At 37.0% G+C, this 22,303-nt stretch overlaps 1 protein-coding gene across 1 annotated transcript in view; it reads left to right on the top strand.

The window, feature by feature from the left end:
- The window catches only part of KCNH7 (potassium voltage-gated channel subfamily H member 7), a 389,771-nt gene that overhangs the window by 288,967 nt on the left and 78,501 nt on the right, over window positions 1-22,303 (top strand). The window contains exon 5 of the mRNA XM_072961066.1: window positions 958-1,172. Within this exon, the coding sequence (XP_072817167.1) occupies window positions 958-1,172 (215 nt within the window). The remainder of the gene's footprint in view (window positions 1-957; window positions 1,173-22,303) is intronic.

The following is a 22,303-nucleotide window of genomic DNA, read 5'->3' as shown; positions in this document are numbered from 1 at the left end:
AGAGTCTTCACACTGTACCAAATTGTAAGAAAAGAATGTGAGAAGTGACCAGGTTTGGTCAAAGGTCAAAAGGTACAAACATCCAGCTATAAAATGAATAAGTTCTGGGTATTTAATGTATAGCATGGTTTGAAAAAAAAAAAGTAACTAGATACTGTCAACTCCAGACATGTCTTATTACCTACCTTTGGTCACTTCAGTTGTTAAGTTATGTTTGCCAAAGCATGCTTCCACTATGTTTTTCTTTTTCCCTCAAAAAGTGGTCAGCCTTAAATCTAAATAAACAAGAAAAAAAGAAAGAAAGGGAAGATTTTTAAATCCCACATAGTATTGTAGAGTACACACACACACACACACACACAAGATGACATTTGCTCTTCTCAGGCTTACCTGAAATTCCTCCATCTGGACTTAACTCTCGTAGAAGCTTCATGAAGCATCCCATGCAGGTAATACAAGCGTATGAAGAACCCAAGTGGCTTGTCACTTGTCATGAAACAGAGAGGAGAGTAGTACTAACTGGAGCAGGCTAGACAGCCATTCAGAAATTTCATAGCCAACATGACTTAAACCACATGAAAGTTCTTCCTTGAATAATTCCTAAAATTTAAAAAGACATTATTGAGAAACTTTGAAGGTAGAATTTAGCCAATAATAGGCAGTGGAGTTTCTTATTCTATTCCAGCCTTTAATGAAAGAAGCCAGTTAACATCTAAAGCTGCCATTTGCTCTCTGGGGGTGCATCTAGAACCCCATCTTATCCTTGGATATTTCCATGCTGCTCCACGTGGGAGACTGTGACCCTAAACCCTGTGTTCAGGTATCAGCTGGCTGCATTTAGTCACACCTGAGTCAGGGTCATATTGGTAGTGGATTACTAACAGGTCATTTAAAACCATCTCTTCTTCTGTTTTTCCTAATATTGCTTTTACAAATATGTCCCAATTTTTTTTTTAGGGCCTTTTAATCATATCAAGTCAAGCCTCCTGGGATCCACGTCGGATTCAAACCTCAATAAATACAGCACCATTAACAAGATTCCACAGCTCACTCTGAATTTTTCAGATGTCAAAACTGAAAAAAAGAATACATCCCCTCCTTCTTCAGATAAAACCATTATTGCACCCAAAGTTAAAGATCGAACACACAATGTGACAGAGAAAGTTACCCAGGTAGGACACAATTTTACTATCAATTTTAGCTGTTTTTAAGGTTATTTTCTGCACCGTAAAACTCATTTCTTTTTCTATGAATGATTATCAAGAGAGGTAAGCCACTTATTCTCAGTCCAATTTATCTTGAGGTGCTGGGTGACCTTCTAATGTAACAGATAAATAAAACTGCAGACTATGATTTTATCTATTACAAGACTAAGCAAAATGCGCTTGCTTGGTTTTCTTGTTCCCTTTATTGCAGAAGTGGTTAACCTGCTATTCATCATGTTTGGGCATTTATTGTTTTGCTGCCAACTGTTGCATTATTAAGGCATGGGTTTTTTTTAAATATAATGGATGTGTCTGTTGAAGATTTAAGTGACTAATTGGGATTTACTCTTAACTGTGGCCTCTTTTTTGCACTTACACTGCTAAGTAGAGCCAGTTGACTTGGGGAAAAGAACTGTCTGAATTGATGAAAAGTCAGAGTAAAAACAGTATGTTCTACAGGAACAATATTTTATTGTTTTAAAATGAATATTGTAAGTTGTACTAGAGTAAAAAGGTACTGTCTAGCAGGAGTCCTGCTTTAAAGACTAGAAAAAAATGATTTGTACCTATTATACCAAAATACCTCCCTAAGCAGTACCCAGCTTTTGCTTACAAAGCACTCACATTGTTGGGAATTCATGACTCTAAAATTTGTGTCAAGTAAACAGTTTTGTGAGTTTTTTTTTTCAACAAACATTTTAACTCAGTATATTTGCTTAGCAAATCTTTTTATAAACTATCACAATATAAAGGTAAACTTGACCCTGATCTCTACCCCAAGCATTGAAGATTTTATATTGGTAAAGTTTCTCTGTAACTGTAATTACTACAAACAACACTATAGCAGTTTGTAAATACCCTCTTATGCGCAAGCTGAAATAGCTCTGTGAAGATTATAAATCAGTTGTCAATAGACCTGAGTAGTCTCTATTTATTTGAGATGAGAAATTATGTTATACCTCAAATATATAATTTGATATTTATGTAGTAATGAGGCTTTCTACCCTTGGCATTTTGCTTTTCTTAACTTCTACTTAGTAAACTGGGCTTAACAGTGGTACATGAATAGTCTACTGTTATTCGTAGTGGTATTGGCATCGTTTTGATAGCTTTGAATTTGACTTGTAATTGTTTTTTACCTTAAAAATTATATTATTTGTAGACCATAATCATAATATGGATATATGGAAATTAAGAGACTTTAGATATAGAAGGTTTTCATTCATTTACTGGGAGTTTGGTGGTAAAATATACATGTGTGTTCCTTGTGGGAAAAACAGTTGGAAATGGTGTCTGATATGCTTCTTTGTATAGAATAGTTTACACAATTTGTGGAGGATAGAGTCCTATCAGTGGTAGACTGTGGTTGGGGGCAAACTTCTGAGAAGTAGTTATTCATCCTGTGTTTGGTTGTTGCTCATTCTGTGTTTTCAGTAATTACATGCCAACAGCTTTATGGGCTCTGAGCACTTAGCAGTGTCTGGTACATAGAAGATGATTAATAGTGGCATTCCATTAATGAGAAGGTGGGAGAAGGAATAAATGAATGGATGAAACATCAAAAAAAAGCGATTTTAGAAATTGCACGGAAGACAGATCAGGGCCCTGCTGGTAGCCTAAGTGAATCAAACAGACGTGGTGGCAGAGCAGGCGTGGGGGGTCACAGGGACTGCAGCTGCAGGGCCGCTCCCGGGCGGATGGCCACCGCTCAGCTCCAGCCCACTGTGGTCATGCAGCAGTGCTTGCCCCGGGGTTTCAGATCTTCCAGTTTTAAATAGAATCTGGAAATCCAGAATTTAAGATAAACTCTTAATTTCTGTAAGCTAGCAAACTATTTCAATTTTTTTTAGGCCAAACAAAACACACTTGAAGGCCCGTGGGCAGCCAAGTTTGACCTTTGCAAAGTTTTCGGGAGCTTGGTTCCTCCCCAGGGCCCACCCTATCCTGCCACGCTCAGCAGGTGCGCTGCGCTGGGAGAGGGGAGATGCACGTGTGGATCGAAGGTGGCACCTGCTCTGGGGACTTTCTGAGCCTGATGAGACAGGAGACATTTCTGCAAATAGCCCTAACGAAGTCCTGGTGATAAGTAATACAGAAACACAGTTTGGGGGAAAGTAATTATACTTTAAGAGCGGGATTTTCAGAGAAGAAAAACAGGTGAGATGATTAAGATGGATCTGAAAGGTTACTTATGAAACTGGGTAGTCAGCGATGTTTCAGAGCACAACTCAGTCACTTGTGCTTTAATTCTGGCTGAGTCATTTGTTGTATGACGAGCACCACTGCATTGTGTGACACTGGGGCCAGTTTTAGTGATGGCGAAACTTCTCGGTGTTGATATGAGTTTAAGAGAGTGATGTGTGGACAGTGTTCATCACAATGCTGTGGGAATGACAAGCAATACCAACCATTATTCTGTGGATTAATGTTCTTGTATGACTTCTCCCTGCCCTCTTCAGCATCTCTGCAGGGTCCTTTTATCCACACCTTGCCAAGGCCTAGTGGAACACCTGGCGGAGTGGAGTTCACGAACCGTTTATGCAAGGAAGGAAGGGCGGGAGGGGAGGAGAGAGGAAGGAAAAAGAATTTGGCCAACCAGACAAGGGAAGGATTGAGAATCCCAGGGAGAGAAAACCGCAAGAATAAAGTTGGAGAGGGAAAAAGTCCACGTGTCTTCTGAGAACAAGTGGGTTCCTGGCCAGGGAGAGGCTGAACTCAGCAGGGGCTTGTTACTGGTTGGGGAGGTGCTGGAACTTTCCCCTTTAGATGGTTCTTCACTAACTTTTTTGCATAAGTGCCTTGGTGGGGTTGAGTAAAATGCAACAGCGGCCATCAAAAGGTTGGAGTTTTTTTTAAAAGATCTTATGCTTTCCCTTTAAAATCTCTGTGACTTTAGCTCCATAATACTTCAATATTTGTTTAAACATTTTAGAAAGTGGTTTTTCAATTGCATGCAATAATTTTGTTTGTTATTTTAAACATAAGAAATTTAGATGTAATATAATTTGCAATAGTATAATTACATCATCATGGCATCTGTACTCTAATATTCATTGTACCTCAGTCTTAAAAGTGTCTTAAACTACTTACCACCGACGGACTCTGGGGCCCACAACAAGGCCCCGTAGCTTTCCTACAGCTTCTCATACTTAACCCAGATCATCTCCCAAGTACCTCAATCGGAGGAGCAAGCAAGAAACCTCTTTAAAATGTTGAAAGATTAGAACTGGGTCTTATTTTATTAAGAATCGCTTTTTTTTTAAAAACATTTGAAATATACAGTGATAGGAAGGAGACTCTAGAGACAGACCACATCAGAAACTGTGGTTCTGATCAGAGATGATGAGGGACTAGGAAACTGGAAACTAGAAAAAAGGGGATTTGTAGGAATACTGTATGTTTTTTTAGTGCCTCCTTCGGCTCTTCGTAACAAACCTTCCAACTGTCTACATGTCGAACCAAACAAGGTAGAGATCAAATATTGAGATATTCCTCCTGCAGACATAGCCTCTGGAAATTCTGTTTAAGCATTTGATAGCAGAGTGATTCTTTCACTGTTTTCTCATTTGGAGTTTCCTGATCATAGCTATCTCTGAAATTCCTTTATTCACAACATAGAATGGCACCCGTTCCCTAGTCACTAAGAATATCTTGGTCTAACTCAAAGCCTTTACGATTACTCCCTCTGTTAGGATTGTATGGAAATTCTCCTTGTCAAGATACTCTAAACATAAATACTGTAGGCAGCCAGCAGTATTTACGTTACCAATGTTCTTATTTGTTTTATTCCCTTAACAGATTTGTATGGTAATCCATTTTTCAAAAGATGTCAGGGTTTTTGTCCATAAATCATTCAATTGTGAGTTTTAAACACTGCTCTGAGCACAGACAATAGAGCAGACATTAGGGAAAAAAGGCATAAATGAAAGAAACAGTTAATCTCAGCTCATGTTATGCTCTCTCACCATTTGGATCTTATCCCTGTTGTACACTGGCTAATTACTAATTAGCCAATTAGTTATTTGCCCTCCCTGCCCCCCAGCTAAAGTGAGCTTATTCAGAGGGGGACCTTCTTGTCTATCATTCATTCATTCATGTATCTGTGTATTTTTAATTCACTCAACAAGCATTTATTGAGAGCTCATATGTACAGTGTTTGGTTCTGGGAATTCATGTTAAAAGGCAAATTTTCTGCCTTCGAGAAGTAAGAGGGACAGACAAGTACAGTGTACAGGTATTGCAATGCAGTGTGAAGCATTACACTACAGGTAAGCGCAGAATGCAAAGAGTGTCAGGAGAGGAAACATTACCTATATTGGGAGTTTGGGACAGCGATTGGGGTACATAGACTCTTAGATGAGTTTTGAAACTTGAGAATTTTCTGAGATTATAAATTAGAATCCAGAGTGGGGCACACTTGGGGAACCGCAAGTATCAGTGAAGGAATGAAGCATGAGGTGTCTGTATTATTGGCCTAGCATAATACATAGCAGGTCAGAATCTTAAAAAATTCGGAAATGGACCACTGAAGGTATTGGAGAGAATTAAGCAAGAGTAACTCTGTTGGGGGAGGAGAGAAGCCAAAACAAATGCTTGCCTTCCAAATTCTTCTTTAAGCAAGATTCTGGTTTTTGCTATTGTTTTAGGTCTGGAGATTCCTGTTATTAGCTGGCCAAACTTTTGAATGCGTCAGTTCTCTATGTCATAGCCCACCTGATCTTCTTTATTCATTGAAGGAAATAAAAAATAACTCTGAGACGGTATAGATTTTTTTCCCCTTTAACTACAGTCCAGCTGGTACAGGCTGACGTGATGTAGTAGGGCCCAGTTTGGGGAAGCAGAACCTTGGTTGGCTAATTTCTACCAAATTCCACTGAAATGGTAGAGAGAAAACAATGAATTGGAAGAAAATTTGAGTGGGTGAAGAGCAAAGATCTGCCTTCACCATACAATTGTCGTTCTCAGTCACAGATCAAATTCTTGGCTATATCTGCCCTCTTTAAAATAAAAGTAAGCCAAACTTTTGTATTCTTGTATGATTTCATTATTTCTGAGGCTAGTTCTATTTTAAATGTTACACTAAGTTTTAGGATAAAATGTATCATTTTGTTGTTATATTCAGAATAAGACTACTGGAAGGTTTAAGAAGATGGCACTGTGAATTCCAGATCTTTCCTGGCCAGTCACTCTATCAGTCAATCCTGTAACAGAACACAAGTAATAGAAGCCTAACTGAAACAGCTATAAGCAAAAAATGAAAAGAGGAGAATACTCAAAATAATTAGTTTTGGGAGTAATCACAGAGACGTAGGTCACAAGAAAGAAATTCCTGAATGTTTAACAGGTTATATAATTTTGAAATCCACATAGAACTTTAAACCTAAAATAGATTCCCATTATTTAGGATTTGTTGAAGTATATTATTGGCATGAAAATAGAATTATGATAGATTTAATAATAGCTGACATTGATTGAGCACTTACTATGTGCCAGGCTCTATGCTAAGCGGTTTAACAGATTATTGATTTTAATCCACGTAACAGTCCTATGAGTCGGTGCTATTATTATCTATTTCACAGAGGAATCAAGCTTAGAGAGGAGGAAACAAGTAGCCTAGGTCATGCAGTAAATGGTGAAAGAAGCTTTCAGACTGAGGTCATCTGCCTCCAAAAGTGAAGTTCATAATCTCTAAAGTACATCCTCTATAATTCTTTTTTTTTTCCTATCTGTCATCTAAATTTACTCAGAGGTTAGCATGACATTGGGACATACCTGTGACACTAGGCTGTATGGCAAAATGTCATAATCTAAAAGTTTAGTAGTAACTAATTAGGAAAGTGAGTCTACAGAAATAAGGAAGAGAATGTGGTGGATTTTCTCCCAAACTCCTCAAACTCTTCAAAAAGCTGAATAAAACCATCCTTAATGGGATGTATTATCTCTGGTTAAGTTCATATTCCATTTTTCTTAAGCTAATTTTTTATTAGGATGGAGGTTTTGGTTTTGTTAGTGAGATGCCACTTGGTAGCAGAAAAAACAAAATTACATTGATATGACTGACATAAAGAACTCAAAGAATATAGTTTATTACTTTCCAGTGAACTTTGTACATTGTAGATATGCTCATTATTTCTTCATGTGACTCAGTGGCTCTCTTTAGAATAGAGTCAATGGCTCACCACTTATTTAGAAATGGAGATTGATTATAATGTGCGGACATTTCATTTCATTAGCTAATGTTTAAAATTATAAATGTGTGCAATTTGTGTGTATCATTGTACCTCAACAAAACTTAAAAAATTATATATCATGTCAGGCTTACATAGTACAAAATTTCTTAATGCTTTCTGTAATTTTCCTCAAATTAGGTAAACTCTGTCCCAAACTTTCTTCAATCATAGTATTAAAAAATATCTTCCATCAATTATACTTCAATAAAAAATTTTTAAATAAATCTTTCAGGCACAACTACAAATAGAAAGTCATTTTTTGTAGAAATACTTTTCAATAATAATGTCATTTTAATTCTGACTCCAGTTCAGATTTTGACACCAGCTGGGTGTTTTACAATTCAACTCAGTTCTGACACTATCTATGCAGAGATAGCTTCAGATGCCACAGATTAAGGGCTCAATTCCTCAGGACTGCCCCCCCGACTTCAGATGACAACTGCAAATCCTGGTGTCACCTGTGCTTCTGACCAACTGGCTGTAAATTGGAGGTTCCCTTGACCTCCTCCTTCAGTTAGGTTAACTTGCTAGAGACTCAGAACTCAGGAAACTGGTTTACTCACTAGTTTACCAATGTATTACAAAGTTCTTGAATGAAGACACTTATGTTCCTGTAGTGTTTGGGCCCAGCATGATGGCATAAGGAAGTGTTCTGTTTCACCAGTCTAGAAGCTCTCTGAGCTCCCTCCTTTTAGGGTTTTTATTGAGGTTTCATTACATAGGCACGATTAATTAATTCACTGGCTGTTGTCTATGAATTCAACCTCCAGTCCCTCTCCCCTTCCTGGAGGTCAGAGGTAGGCCTGAAAGTTCCAACCCTCTAATTATGTGGCTGGTTCCTCTGGTGACCACCTCTCATCCTTACCAGACTTAGAGGCCTTCCAAAAGTCACCTCATTAACATAACAAAAGACACTTTATCTCTCTCAACACTTAGGAAATTCCAAAGATTTAAGAGTTCTCTTCCAGGCATGAGGACTAAGACCAAAAATATATTTCTTATTATAAATCACAATATCACAGTCATGAATTAAAAATTACACCTAATTGAAAAGTCTATTTTTCAACAGTTATTTTTATAAAGCCACCTTGATTCTTCACTCTTGAAATTACAAAAAACAAAATTCACAATACTTCTACACTATGATTTAAATGTTTCCTAAACCTTATATTTTGTCTAAACTAATATAAGTATTATGCAAACCTCTGTAAAACTGTGCAGATCATCTTGAACTGCCAGAAATAGTAACAATCACAAAATTCCAAATTAAATTTGAAGTGCAATGCAGGAGTCCAAAATTGCCTCTGAACACTTCCAGTGTAATATGACACTAGTTTTGCCTCCATTATCTTACTGTTATTTATAGAATACCATCAAACTTGGTTCAGCAAAACAGAATCACCATCTAATGTTTTCCCCATATGCTGTATTTGGCCTATGTCTATACATGAAAATGGAAAAGAAAAACAATATATATAGATGCTGCAAGTCAGAGTAAAGTACATTCACCAGGATAATTTCAGTGTCTGTGAGTGCTTACTAAATGTAAGTCAGTATTGTGTACAACAGTGATACAAAAATATATAAGTCAGCTTCCTTGCCTTTAGGGGCCTCTGATTGAATGCAAAGCATTGATCCTTGAGAAGCTTGATTATATGTTCTAGTTTTCTCTGGGAAAATAAATATATTATAAAATCTAGTCAATGATGAGGAAAGGATAAAGAGTCACTAAAGACAAGTAAGTGGTGGTTGACTACTGCAAGCATGTAGTGTGCTATATACATATTAAATATAAAATAAGGGTGTTCATTATTTTGAAAAAAAAGTGTGTAATTTTTGAAAAGTAACAGATTAATTTTCTATTTTCACTGAAAACTATATGCATATCAAAACTGATCATTTGCTGACATCTTCCAAGTTAATGTTTTATTTCAGTTTTAAACACCTTCATTAGCAAAAATGTCATACTTCTCCAAACTCTAGATGATGAAGGAATAACATCCCTGGTAGCCACTGATTAAGAGCCATTGCTTGTAAAGCAAGCATTTAATGTGTAATTACTTTTAAAGAGCACCTGTTTGCTTTTTTACATTCATCAGATGGACATCTTTAAATGAAAGGAGGAAAAATGTCCTTTTCTTTACAAGTTCTGTCAGCCAAAGAAACCAGGTTGAAAGAAGGTGCATGAGATAAAGAAGTAAAATACCAGTGGTCAGAAAAGACAGGTAAAAATAATTTAGTTTAGCATACATAGCAATAGCCTGGTTGCCATGGAAACCAAGACAAGAGATTGCAGTATCCGTTGCCAAGGTGGTTCGGTTTTCATCACCCCAGTTAGTATAAGCTTTGGGTTAAAGTCAGTCTCTGGGACAGAAAGGAAGCACTAGAGGGGAGTTCCTTTGCTCATTTGCCCTCCTGTCCTAGAGGTTGGGACAAACATAGTTCAAGGTGAGCTGCCTAATGAGAGTGGGCAGAAGCATTAAATTGTTCATGTTTCATAGGATGAGAATTAAGGAAGGGATTTTTATCAGGTATGGATAGGTATACAGATGCTGCAAGTCAGAGTAAAGTACAGTCACAGCACTTTGACATACCCAAGCAGCCCAAGGTCTTGTAATATTAAGTATCTATGAACTATTCCTTGAGTTAGGAAGTAGATTCAGCCATGGAATCCAATTTGAGGTAAATCTCAAATAAGAAAGTATAGAAAAAAAAAAAGATCTCCTTGATTATCTTAGTGGTGAAATTGTGAGTAATATATTTCCCCCTTTAGCTCTACTTCTCTGTATTGTGCAAATCACATTTATAATGGAAAATACATAGTTAGATAATAAACCCTCTAAAACTCAATGGCTGTGAAAGAGTTCATTAAAAAGCAGTTAATCTTCATAGAATTTTTGAATTTAAAGGAAACTTAAATATCATCTTCCCTAGTTTTTTTTTTTTTTTTTTAAACTTCCTGACCAGTGGAAATATCTGGATCTCCTTCTCTTCTCTATCCTCCCACCCCCTGGAAATTCAGCAAGTTTCAAGGGAGCCTGAAGGTTCTGAATTTTTAACAATTCCCCGTTGCAGCCTCTACTCCCACATTATTAAGAATTATGATCAGGAAAATTTGGGAAACTTGGATGTAGCCTCGTTTTTCCATTCAACCTGTAAAGTTAAAGCTAAAAAGAGAACCCAGTAAAGACCTAGCTTTTGTATTTCTTCATTGTTGTTGTACATTTGACTGTTTCCATAGATTTCTTGATGAGATAACTGGTTCAGTTATATATTCTTGTGATGTTTTAATTATAATATATTTGTTTTAAAAAAGTTAATTCTTATTTACACAGTTCATACTGGAGAAACAGGCTTACTTTCATGGGAGAACTACTGAGTACAGGGAAAAGTCCTGCCATATTGAATTCCTATGCAAATTGTCTAAGAAACAATCTCCATTTAAGAAAGTTTACCTAGGCCGTGCTGTTTCATATGTCAAAACACTGGTCTCACAATTGTTTCCTAGAATAAATGTTTTCTTAGTCAAATAATATCTACTCCCCAGACTCATAGACATAGAATACAAACTTGTGGTTGCCAAGGGGGTGGGAGGTGGGAAGGGACAGACTGGGATTTCAAAATTTGTAGATACTGACAGGCATATGCAGAATAGATAAACAAGATTATGCTGTATAGCACAGGGAAATATATACAAGATCTTGCGGTAGCTCACAGCGAAAAAAAAAAGTGACAATGAATATATGTATGTTCATGTATAACTGAAAAATTGTGCTCTATACTGGAATTTGACACAACATTTTAAAATGACTGTAACTCAATTAAAAAATGTTAAAAAAAAAAAACCTACTCCCACCAACAAATTAACATGGCAAATTGACATATTAAAAGTTCTACCACAGGGAACTACATTCAATACCTTGTAACAGCCTATAATGAAAAAGAATAAGAAAAGAAATACATGTATGTGTATAACTGAATCACTATGCTGTACACCAGAAATTAGCACAACATTGTAAACTGACTATACGTCAGTAAAAAGAAAGAATTAGAACTTCTGAAAAGTCCTAAATTAAAGGAATTTGAAAAAAAATGCTTTATCCAACACTTCTCAAGCTTTTTTGATGAAATAATCCATTTTTAATTGCTTTTTCTGTATATAACTCTTGATACCATGAGGAATTCATATTTCAGGAAGATTCTTTAGGAAATACTAGCCTACACACTTTTTCACAGATAACTATGAGCATTGTACATGGATGTGTTAGAAATGTTAAAACTTTTCAAAGAAAGAATGTGTGGATAGGCATTAGGTAATAGCTGTGGGAAAGCAGCAAGTCATAATAGGAAGTGTATTTTTCTTCCTTGTTTTAATGAAGCCCATTTAGATTTTTTTTCCCAACCATGTACCAAATATAGAACTTAGCTTAGAGAAGCTGAAAAAATACAGTATATCTATTTCCTTCTCTGTTTTAAATACCATATTTATTTCCTTTTTTGTTTTAACTATATCTGTTACAAGTACACCCATATTTTGAAACCTACTCCTTTAGAATCACTTGAGTGTAAATGGAAAAATATGGGAGGCAGGTTCACACATAAAAAATGTCTAAGTCTTTCTTCTGAGAGTAACATGGTGAAAGCTGGCTAAAGAATGGAGAATGGAAAACTGTCTTTTTCTGCCCTTGTCCCAGCATCCTGAAGATGGTGACACTAATGATGGGGACAGAGATGAGGTGACCTGTGATGTGAGAACCAGGGGGCACAACCATGCTATTTTCCACACTTCCTTGGCTCCTCCATTTCCTGTTGGTGTCTCAGTTCTCCTTCTCACAGGTGGCAGAAAATATTTAAATATGGTCTGCAGCCAAAATCTAGTTTCTGGAGTCTGTTGATCCTTCTCTCATTTGAAGCAAAAAGTCAAGCTGAGAAATCCCTACACCATTTTTGGGAACCCAGGCTTAATTTTCAGGTCATGGCAACAACACTTGGTGAGATTGAGCAACACAAGTCAAAGGGGAAAAAGAATGTAATAGAGAGAAATATTCTACGCCGTTTCTTGGTTGACTGGCAGCTGTCAGTTGAGTTGTACAATCCTGTTTTGGAAGATAAGCTGTCATTTGTAAATTATGCCCATAACTACATCCATTATTCATGGGTTGGTAGTGGAAAAGAGTGATTTCAGGCACCGAAGTTTTCCTACCTGCAGGCACTTGAATTACTTTCAAAATTGACTTCTCTGTTACCTCTCATTTTTTTTCTACCATTGTCAGATCCTACGAGCCTACATTTGTTTCCAGTGAAGAAAAGACTTCTTTCCTTTTCCTAGGTTTTTTCCCATAGAAATGAATGAATAAATTGTGATGAACAGAGCTCTTGAATTCTAGTAAATGGACAACTGCAAGCATGAGATGTCAGTATAAAGTTCACTTAAAAAAAGTATTTTCTAAAGAATAAATATCACTATTCACTCTACAGTCTATTACTTAAACATGAGCAAAAACTAAGGCATAAGCCTACTGAATATTAGTAAGAGAGTTTATTATCATATTTTTGCATTTTAGATTTTATATTGTTTATATAATAAATTAGAATAACCTCTCAGCTTAGACTTCTGATTAGTCCTTTTAATATTTTGAATATGTTTCTTGTACATATTACCCCAAGTTTGTCTGCATTTTGAAACCAAACTGCGACTCCTTTAGAATCACTAAGGTCGAGAAGGGCAGACAATCAGTGTGCAGGCAGATTGAGGGTTTCTTGCTTTGGAGGCAGTTTTGTTCCATCCTGAATCCTCAAACCCTTTTTTCTTAAGTTCAGGGAAAACAACAAAGACACAGATTCCTTAGTTCCTATTTCATTTCCATGCAATGATCTCTAGCATATCAAACTGCCAAGGAAAGAATTATTGCACGCTGGATAAATTAGGGTTCATCCTGACAATTGTGATCTCTCTGGTGTCTTTACCATGTTACTGCTATAGCAGTAAAGAAAAAAAGAATATAATAAACGGAAATACTCTAGTGCTGTTCTGCAAGAAACTTCCTTTACAAAATATAAAACTGTCATAATGCAATTGTTCCAATAGTTTTGAAACGTGCTCCTCAGTGTACTGGGTGCCAATAAGCAGGATGGGTCATTGAGACCTCCACATCACCCCCAAATTCAATCAGACAGGCTTTATTCTAAGTGGCTTTATATAATAGCTTTCTCTTGAGGATATGTGTATCTGTGTGTGTGTGTGTGTGCTGAAGAATGTGAGAATGTGAAAGGGCCAGGCACTCTAAACAAACTTTGGTCTAGTTCTCTTTTTATTTTGTGTTTTCTGTTATCAAAACTGCTTAGACTTTTTCATTGATTCTGGTCATCAAGTCCTTACATTTATAAAAAATTTTGAGTTACTTGAATTATCCAGAGTCCCACAAATTGTTAACTGCACACCCAAGACTAGAACCTTTATTTCTAGATTTGGTACTTCCATTTTGGAGCAGGGCCGTTTTAATTCCTTTCCATCTAAACTGCCAAGGTCCCAGAATCCCATCAGCCTCCTGGTTCAGCTCCTGCAAATCTCAACCCTCTTCTCCACATGATAAGTGGCTCAAGAAGTATAAACAAAGTCATTACCAGAAGAAACTGGAGTTTTCATAACTAGTTAAAACCAAGTAATCAAACAGCAGGCTACTCTTTTGAACATGAATAGTCTATTTTCTGCCTCAGGAATAGGACAGAAAATTAACTTCGTGGGGAAACAAATGACTTTTTTAACACAGTCACTGAAACTGACTGTTATTACTCATTTGTTCCAAGAATATTCTCAGAAAAAAAAAATCTAATGCTACTTTTGTGCCAACAGGTTCAAATGTAGACTTGATGTTCGTTGTCAAGAAGAGACACAATATACAAGAACATTAAAAAAACAACAAAGAAAATAGTGAACTTCTGTTCCTTAAGAAATTATTTTTATCATTGAAAAGTAGAATTTCTAAATGTTGTCAAGAACAGTAATTCATACTACAGAATCTCTCTTTCATTGTATGTAAAATTGAAGTCCAAATCAAAAGGCCATATAGCAAAATACAGAAAGAAATAGGTGCCTCATGGGTGGAGGAAGTAACCTGAAACGATTAGCTAGCATGGCCGGCCCCTTGTCCACAGTATTTGAAGAAGTTTTAATGTAAAATTGTGAAATTATTGGCTTTAATGTAAGACTTCTATTACAGTATTTTTGGTGCAGTTTGCACACACTTACATCTCTGTTTGCCACCCACGTGGAATATTAAATTAGCTATTTTTAAATCTATGAAATTCAAGAATGAAATTTGAGAGCATATAAAGATGAGAAATATACTTTGTTATTTGTTCTACATTCTGTTTTTATTTCCATAGCTTGTGAAGCATTAATTCCTTATTAATAGGAACCTTTCTTCATCCTCAACTCTTGAGAATAACCTCAGAACACAATTACTAGTTCGTAACAGTTCTAGGAATTTTGAGTTACAACATGTGAAAATTAACTTGCTAATAATTGAAATATATTCAGTTGGCACTTGATATTCAGTTTGTGTTCTAGAAAACATTAAGAATAGACTTCGAAGTTTGCAGGAAAATATTTATTTTCGTGTAGTTATCAGGAGAAGTAGGAAAGATTCCTGATTAACCTGTTAAGGCTAGGAGACCTGCTTCTACAGCATTTTCAATTTCCCAAAGTCCTGTAGCTGTAGAAAGCAGCAGACATCAATAATAATCTTTCTCTTCTATTGCTTTGGCTTAATGCTGAACCCAAGTGACCTGCTGCACACCTTGATTCTGGTTCAACCTGTGAGCTTAATGCAGCTATTTAAAAGTACTGGAATTGTTTGAAGCTGTTATTCCCAACACTGTCTCAGAAAACTTTATTTTAATGGGTTAATTCCTTTTTTGTACTGGAACCCACATGAACGAACTTTCATATACCCTTTAGAATCAACTCTTCTCATCTTCCTGGAAAGCAAACACACACATGCACACACTGCAGAAAACATTTGACTGTCTCCTCTCCCCAAAGCCCACTTGTACACTATGCGTGCTCTCCCCTTTCCTTGCCTCTTGTACCTCATTCCTCATCAGCGTGCACTGTCTGCTCTGGGAAAACTGTCACCTTTAAGTTCCACTTGTCCTGCTTATGACAAGACCTGGAGGTTTGTTTGTAGTGATCCCTAGACATGCAATATTATCGTCTTCTTCTCTTTATACCAACTCCTACCCATTTCTGAGATCATAACAGTTCTAGGAATTTTGAGTTACAACATCATCTCCAGGTAAATTTTTCAGGCTTCCCAGCTTGCATTGACCTCTCTCATCTTTATACTCTATAAGAATACTTGGTTTCACACAAGAAAACAATTTACTTCCATGCTGCTTTGTATCTCTTGGAAGATGGAAAAATGATGATAGACAGACAGACAGACAGACAACGTGTGTGTATGTGTGAGTGTGTGACTTTCTTTCATCTTCCTAACTATCTTAAAAAATAGGATTTATCACATCTTTTAAAATATGCCCCCAAAAACCTAGCACACTGATCAACTGGTAATCAGACTAGATAAAATACCAGTTTATTTTCTCGGAACTCACAAGAGAAGATTCTAACTTCTGATAATACTTTTTTGGCAAGAAGAAATAGGACTTCATGTGTCCATTCATTTAACATTTTTGAGTTCTTTATAAGTGCCCAGCAGGTCAAAAAAAGACATATAAAAGTTAACTATATCCCCCTTTTTATATACTCTGTCCTTTTCACCACTGAGGGGAGAGGCAGGAAATAATGGGGAGACACTTTGTTGGAAAGCACACCTGGAGGTTGACCAGTCTGGGCTGAACTGTAAGAGGTCGAGACTGATACCATTAGTGTCTGAGTGAAAATAGGAGAATGTTACCTGGATTCAAATTCCAGCCCCCACCACTTAATACTGCCAATGTTCTTGTCTGCATTGTTCAATCCTTTTTTGTCTTGGACCCCTAATTAGCATCTAAATAAGGATAATATATTCCTTGCTGTAAACACTCATTAATGTTTAGTGTCAGGTCCAAGGCAAAAGAGCAGATGACTCTTATTCTCCAGATATGTACAGAGTGTCTGCTCTGATAGGACACTGTGTTAGAAAGTCTGGTTACAATGGTGACATATTCCTGCCATCTCATCAAGTGGGCAAAGATGGAAAGGTTAATGGAACCCATAACAAAGTATGATAGAGGTTCTACTATGGAGAAGAGGGTTATCTGTGAGCAGAAAAGGAAGGGGCATCAAGCCCAGTCTGGAGGAGACAGAAGAGGCAATGCCTACATTGAAACATTTAAGAGATAAGAAGCTGGAGGCTGTTAGGCAGCTAGAGACATGGGCAGTGAGGGCATAGGGCACACACTAACATTAGCACAGAGATTTTTAAACCTAGTGACTTCTTGCTCTATAAGGGACCGTTCTCCCTGGTCTGTATGCCACTCCGTAATACTTCTTCCATGTCATGTGTGACTATCTGACAGACTATCTAAATGTTCTAAAGTAATATACAAAATTATAAACAGAGTTTATTTAAAAATAAATGCTCTCAGTTCGTCTCATGGTTATAAGAATCCATGTTTTCTGAATGTTGCTAATTTGGTTAGAGTATTTCATATAAAAAGCTGCATGAAAAACTGCGAATTTTGTTCTCACTGGGGTATTTTTTGCATCTTGAAGGATGCAAACTCATTAACTCAAATGAATCTTTTATTGATGGAAACATGGTAGGGAGAGGTGAAGGGATAACAGGTGAAAGAAAAGAGATGTTTAAGAAGCAGCCCTTCTGGCTCTGTCTGTATCCTCCCAGATTCCCTGCCACTCTGCCTTCCTCTGGTACCACCCAACCCCCCTCACCATAATCATTCCCTTCTCTTCACCCCAGAATGAGTTAGGGGCTCAGTAAAACAGTCTTCTCCTGAAGAAGGGGTATTCATAGTGATTCAAAATAAATTATGAATGTGGTGAGCTTCTTGTGTTTTTCATAGACTGGACCATTTGCAATTTAGTAGTAACTGACCAAGAAAACTAAGAAAAATACATGCACCACAGGTGACTATTTAAAATTGTGGCATTTCAATAAAACCTAGATTTTTTTTCAAAAACCAAAATGCTTATATTAAATAATCAGAGCTCCATTTTCTATAGCTTAATCTAGAGCCTACCTTCCACTAGAGATGTTCTTTCCTCTCCTAAGGTCTTGAAATATCTTCATTAAACTCTTGAGAAAGCATGGTCTCCTTGGCAAAATTATTCTTAACAAAATATTAGGTTACATTTGCAATACCGTCAAATAAAATCTCAGATGACATTGTCATGAAGTAGAAATTAAAATAAATTTCATTCCTCTACCTTGAGGCCTGCATTTATTTTCATTCTAAGAATGATGAAAAATTAGGAATTAATAGAACTTGTAAAAGGCATGCAAAGGAGTTCTATCAAGACCCCTCCAAAAGGGTTCCCAGATAGGTAACAATATTTTTCTTCAGCTCTTGAAATCCAAGTCTAGTCTACACCTAAGTCATCATACAAGTAGGAAAATTTTTCACAACACACACACACACGAACAATTCTGTTACCTCAGTCCTTTGGAGACATCATTTATTGTGTACCTAAGGCACAAGACACTGCCTACCTGCTATGCACAAGCAATGTACCATGGTGACTTCCTCTGATAAGTCAAAGTGGGGAGACAATTTCTAATATATGACATAATTAGAAAATAAACCACAGAGCTGTGTATAACTAAAGGTAACATGTATGGGTCAGGCCATATCTGAAATTAACATTCAGGTAAAGATTATATCCATGTGGTCAGAAGAAACTTCATGGGAAACAGAGGACTTGTTCAGGACCCTGGATGATGAGCAGCATTTGGAAGAGTGGAGAGGGTGCTCTAGACGTGAGGGTGAGGCTGGGCCAAGGCTCAGCAGTGGAACTGAGAAGGGAGAATTCAGAAAAACACTCTCTTATAATGTCATGATGACCTTGCACTTTTTATTCTCCACACCAAATTATCGTAGTTCCTTCTGAGTTTCCTCAGATGAATGTCTTTGGAGTGCTTATTTGTCCTATGAATGTACATGTAAATTTCATCTAATCTATAAAAATTGAACAGGGATCAAAATTGATTTATGCTTAAATTGTGAAAGGTAATTTCTCATTTAACTGAATTTTGATTTGTGCTTTGGGTACAGGTTATTTTCTCCCATTAATAAATAAATGTGCTTTCTTGAATCCACAAGAATATATAAAGTTCATAGGCTTTTGCTTCCCTAGAAATCGAAGTTCTGATAGTCCCATAACAAAATAAAATCTTTGATCAATTTGTATTCTTTTGTGCATACATAATTAGCATTAATTTTAAAAGATAAATAATTTATATTCAAGTTATCAATAAATATTAGATATAAATTCAATGTGTTGAATGACCCTTTATATAATTTGAAAGAAGACTTTTAGATTCTCATCTTCCTCATTCCTGCTAGAGGAAGTTAATATTTTCCAGTAATTGAGTCATTTCCACTTAGCTAAATTTAAAGTACACTACCTCTCTCCCCTCCCTTGTGGTTTCTGTGAACAGATCTGAAGCCTTCAAAATAAAAATTTCCCACACATTTTATTTGTGTTAGTTCTGCTTCCTTCTTAAAAGCACCAGGAAAGCCCAGGGAGCTACAATGATTAATGACCTGTTCTAGAGTTTACCTGCTTTATAAAATGTGCTGAATTCCAGAGCATAAAAGAAACTCTGAAGTAGGTCAGGAGCTTAAACTGCCCGAGGGCCTACCTTAGACCAAAGGCAAGCAGGTTTGAAATTAAATTAGAACCATAAATTGCAATGAGTCATGATTCAGTGGCTTCGTATTGGACTGGAAGATGGGGAACTACAATGTGTAATAAAAACCTAATTCATTCAGACTGATGCAATTTTGAATTTGAATTAATTCAGGTGATGACCTGGTTCGAATAGGTTTATGCGTTCTGTGAAGTGGGTTGTGGTGGGGTGGAAGAGAGAATTTGCAAAATGAATTAAGGAAATATTTAGCCTATGAGAGTAGAGACCAATAAAATACATTTAAGAATTACTTTAGAAGAGTCACAGAATGAATATGCTAATTGCAAATAATTCCTTATTAAACTTAAAATTTTTATACCAAACAAGTAGATGAAATCTGTAAGATGTTCCCCACTAAGGTAACACATGATGCTCTGTGACCTTAAGCATGTCACAGTTGATGGCAGGATAAACTGTTGGCCCTCTTCCATCTCTAATAGTCTATAGTCTATAATTCACATGGGAAAACTACTGAAGCTCCCAAAGCTGTAAAGAACAACTAAGTGGGAAGAGAAGAGGTATTAATGGGAGATGGAGATAGCATCTTACAGGAGAAGGCTAGATTCCTTGGTCCAGGAAATGACTGAGAGCCTCAAGGCAATTATTCCAGATGTGTGAGCTCTGCCTGTCTCTGGTCTCACTCTGTGTGCCCCATTTCAGCTTAAGTATCATTTCCTCAAAGTGCCTTTCTTAACCACCACCACCTCCATAAGATGAAGTTAAATGCATCCAATTTTACAATCTCATAGTACCTTCCTTTGATTGCTTTTTACACATATCACTCCTGTAATCAAATCTTTGTGTGGTTATTTGTGTGATGCCTGTCTTCTCCCACTAACATGTAAGCACGATGAAAACAGGGACTGCGCCTTTTTTGTTTTCCATGGTTTTCCCAGTATCTGATACATTGTAGGTGCCCAGTAAATGTCAGGCGGATGGATGGGTGGATGAATGGCTATATAGGAAGAGCAGGCATATATTTGAGGAGACAAGGTGGAGCCAGATTTCTACTAAGCCCCTTTCTAAATCTATTATGGTATTTGGCTCTTAAGAGCTGAATAGTATTTTATCCAGTAATATAAAGAGACTGAAAATAAGGAAGCATTAGAACAAAATATTTTGTTGTAGAGTTTATATTTTTGCCTCATACGTACATCAGTATTATTCTCTGAGAAGATAGAAATGATAGGCTGCTTTTTCCAAGGCTTGCCAACTGCAAAAATGAAAATAAACATTTTTTAAAGTAAAACTTCCTCCATTTAAAATCTTTCTTCTCTATCCTATCTGTGAAGCCGACAAGGAAGACCCGGTTGACTTTTTTCTCAAGTCTGCTTGTTGGGGACGATAGAACTGGAAGTGGAAAAAGAGCCAAAAGAATAAGAATGTGGCTGGTGAGGCTGCCAGGCACCTTTGTCCTCCACACGCTCTGGGTCTTGGCTTTGCCTCTTGTGCCCCTGCTCGTTTACTCTCAAAAGACTCATTACTCTCTGAACACTTGTGATGCCTGCAGGGCCTTAGTCTCCTACTGGGTGAGTCCAAGCCAGGAGGTGAGCACTCCCACCCCTGAAGAGATATCATGGCAGGAAAACCTGCAGAAGGTCAGGAATGAGGAGAAGCCCTTGAACGTTCAAGATACTGCCCTTAATTGTTCCCAAGTCCCAGGCAAGAATTTTACACTCCTCTTTCACTCATCTTTTTCTTCTCTCTGCAGTTAGGAAATCCATCTTTAAAAATCAGCTTTAATAGGTGGCAGTGAATGACAAAGATTATGTGGCTAGTCTGAGCCTTAGATGTCCTATTCCCTAACTCCGGAGGTAAATGAAAGGGATGTCTCCTTCTCCTGACCAATGCACATTTTTATCACTGTAATAAAAACTTGCAGAAGAAATGGGGGTCTTAATCATATGCAGACCACTTTTGACATCTGAGAAGCTATGTTTCTACTAGAAGTAACAACCAGATCTTATTTTTTGAAGCTTCCAATTTGCAGATACTCTCTGGAAAGGTATTTTCTCTTCAGCTCATAAGGAAACAACACGTAATGTTTTCTGCCATTATCATTTACCACAGAGAGAATAGGCGGTAACCACTGTGTCATGGATCATCCCAAGATGAGTTGTAGTTAAAGATGTTTTTAAATGTATTAATAAAATGCACTAATGAATCTATAATTTTAAAGATATAGAGCAAATGATATATAGCTTAGCAAAATGAAAGTAATTTAAAATGAACTGGTAAGAAAATCCTTCATTAGTTTAAGATTTATAACCTTTATTTTAAATATACATTACGTTAAAGATCTGAAAGCTGCTATAAAAATCACCTCGTTTCAGCGTCTGTCTTCATAACAGAGTAAATGATAGTCTCAAGATAATGAGTTTTTCTGAATTACTGAATGTATTAAAGGTGCTCTGAGGTATTCTTATCTGACAGTAATCCAGGCAAATATTAATATTTTGAATCAGACTTTGATATAATGAATATGTCTTGGAAGATTAGCACTAGAAGTTTGCTTTGTGTATAAAATTCCAGTGTAATTTTGACCAAAAAGTTTTAAGAACATTATTTCAGCAGGTTACAATGAGAGAGCTGAGGACTGATAAACTGAATTTCATTAGTGGGCGCCAGACTCCTTTAATGAGATGACAAGCTTCAGAGGCTTCATCCAGGTTCTAAATGTTCTGGACAAGGCTTGCCAATTTGCTTTGCTGAAGGCAAAGATATTCCCCCAACGGAAGGGTCTTCTCCGGTTGCAGTTTTCTGGGTTAATGTATTCTAGGCTGAATTCTCTCACCCATTGATTGCTGCCCTAGGAATTTGAGTGTTCACACAAACTAGCAAACGTCCACCAGACGAGCACCAGCAATGCCCAGCTGGCTCTCTGTCCCCCATGGGAAATTTTCTCAGTCAGAGCCTGGTAATTGTTTAGTGCAGCTGCTTCAGTTTCAAGGGTGCCAGCTCATCTGAGCCAACTGTATGCACGCAGCCCATGACTCAT

This window comes from Vicugna pacos, chromosome 5 (assembly GCF_048564905.1).
Source record: "Vicugna pacos chromosome 5, VicPac4, whole genome shotgun sequence".
In the NCBI taxonomy this organism is placed as follows: domain Eukaryota; kingdom Metazoa; phylum Chordata; class Mammalia; order Artiodactyla; family Camelidae; genus Vicugna; species Vicugna pacos.
This window is presented reverse-complemented; position numbering and strand designations above follow the sequence as displayed.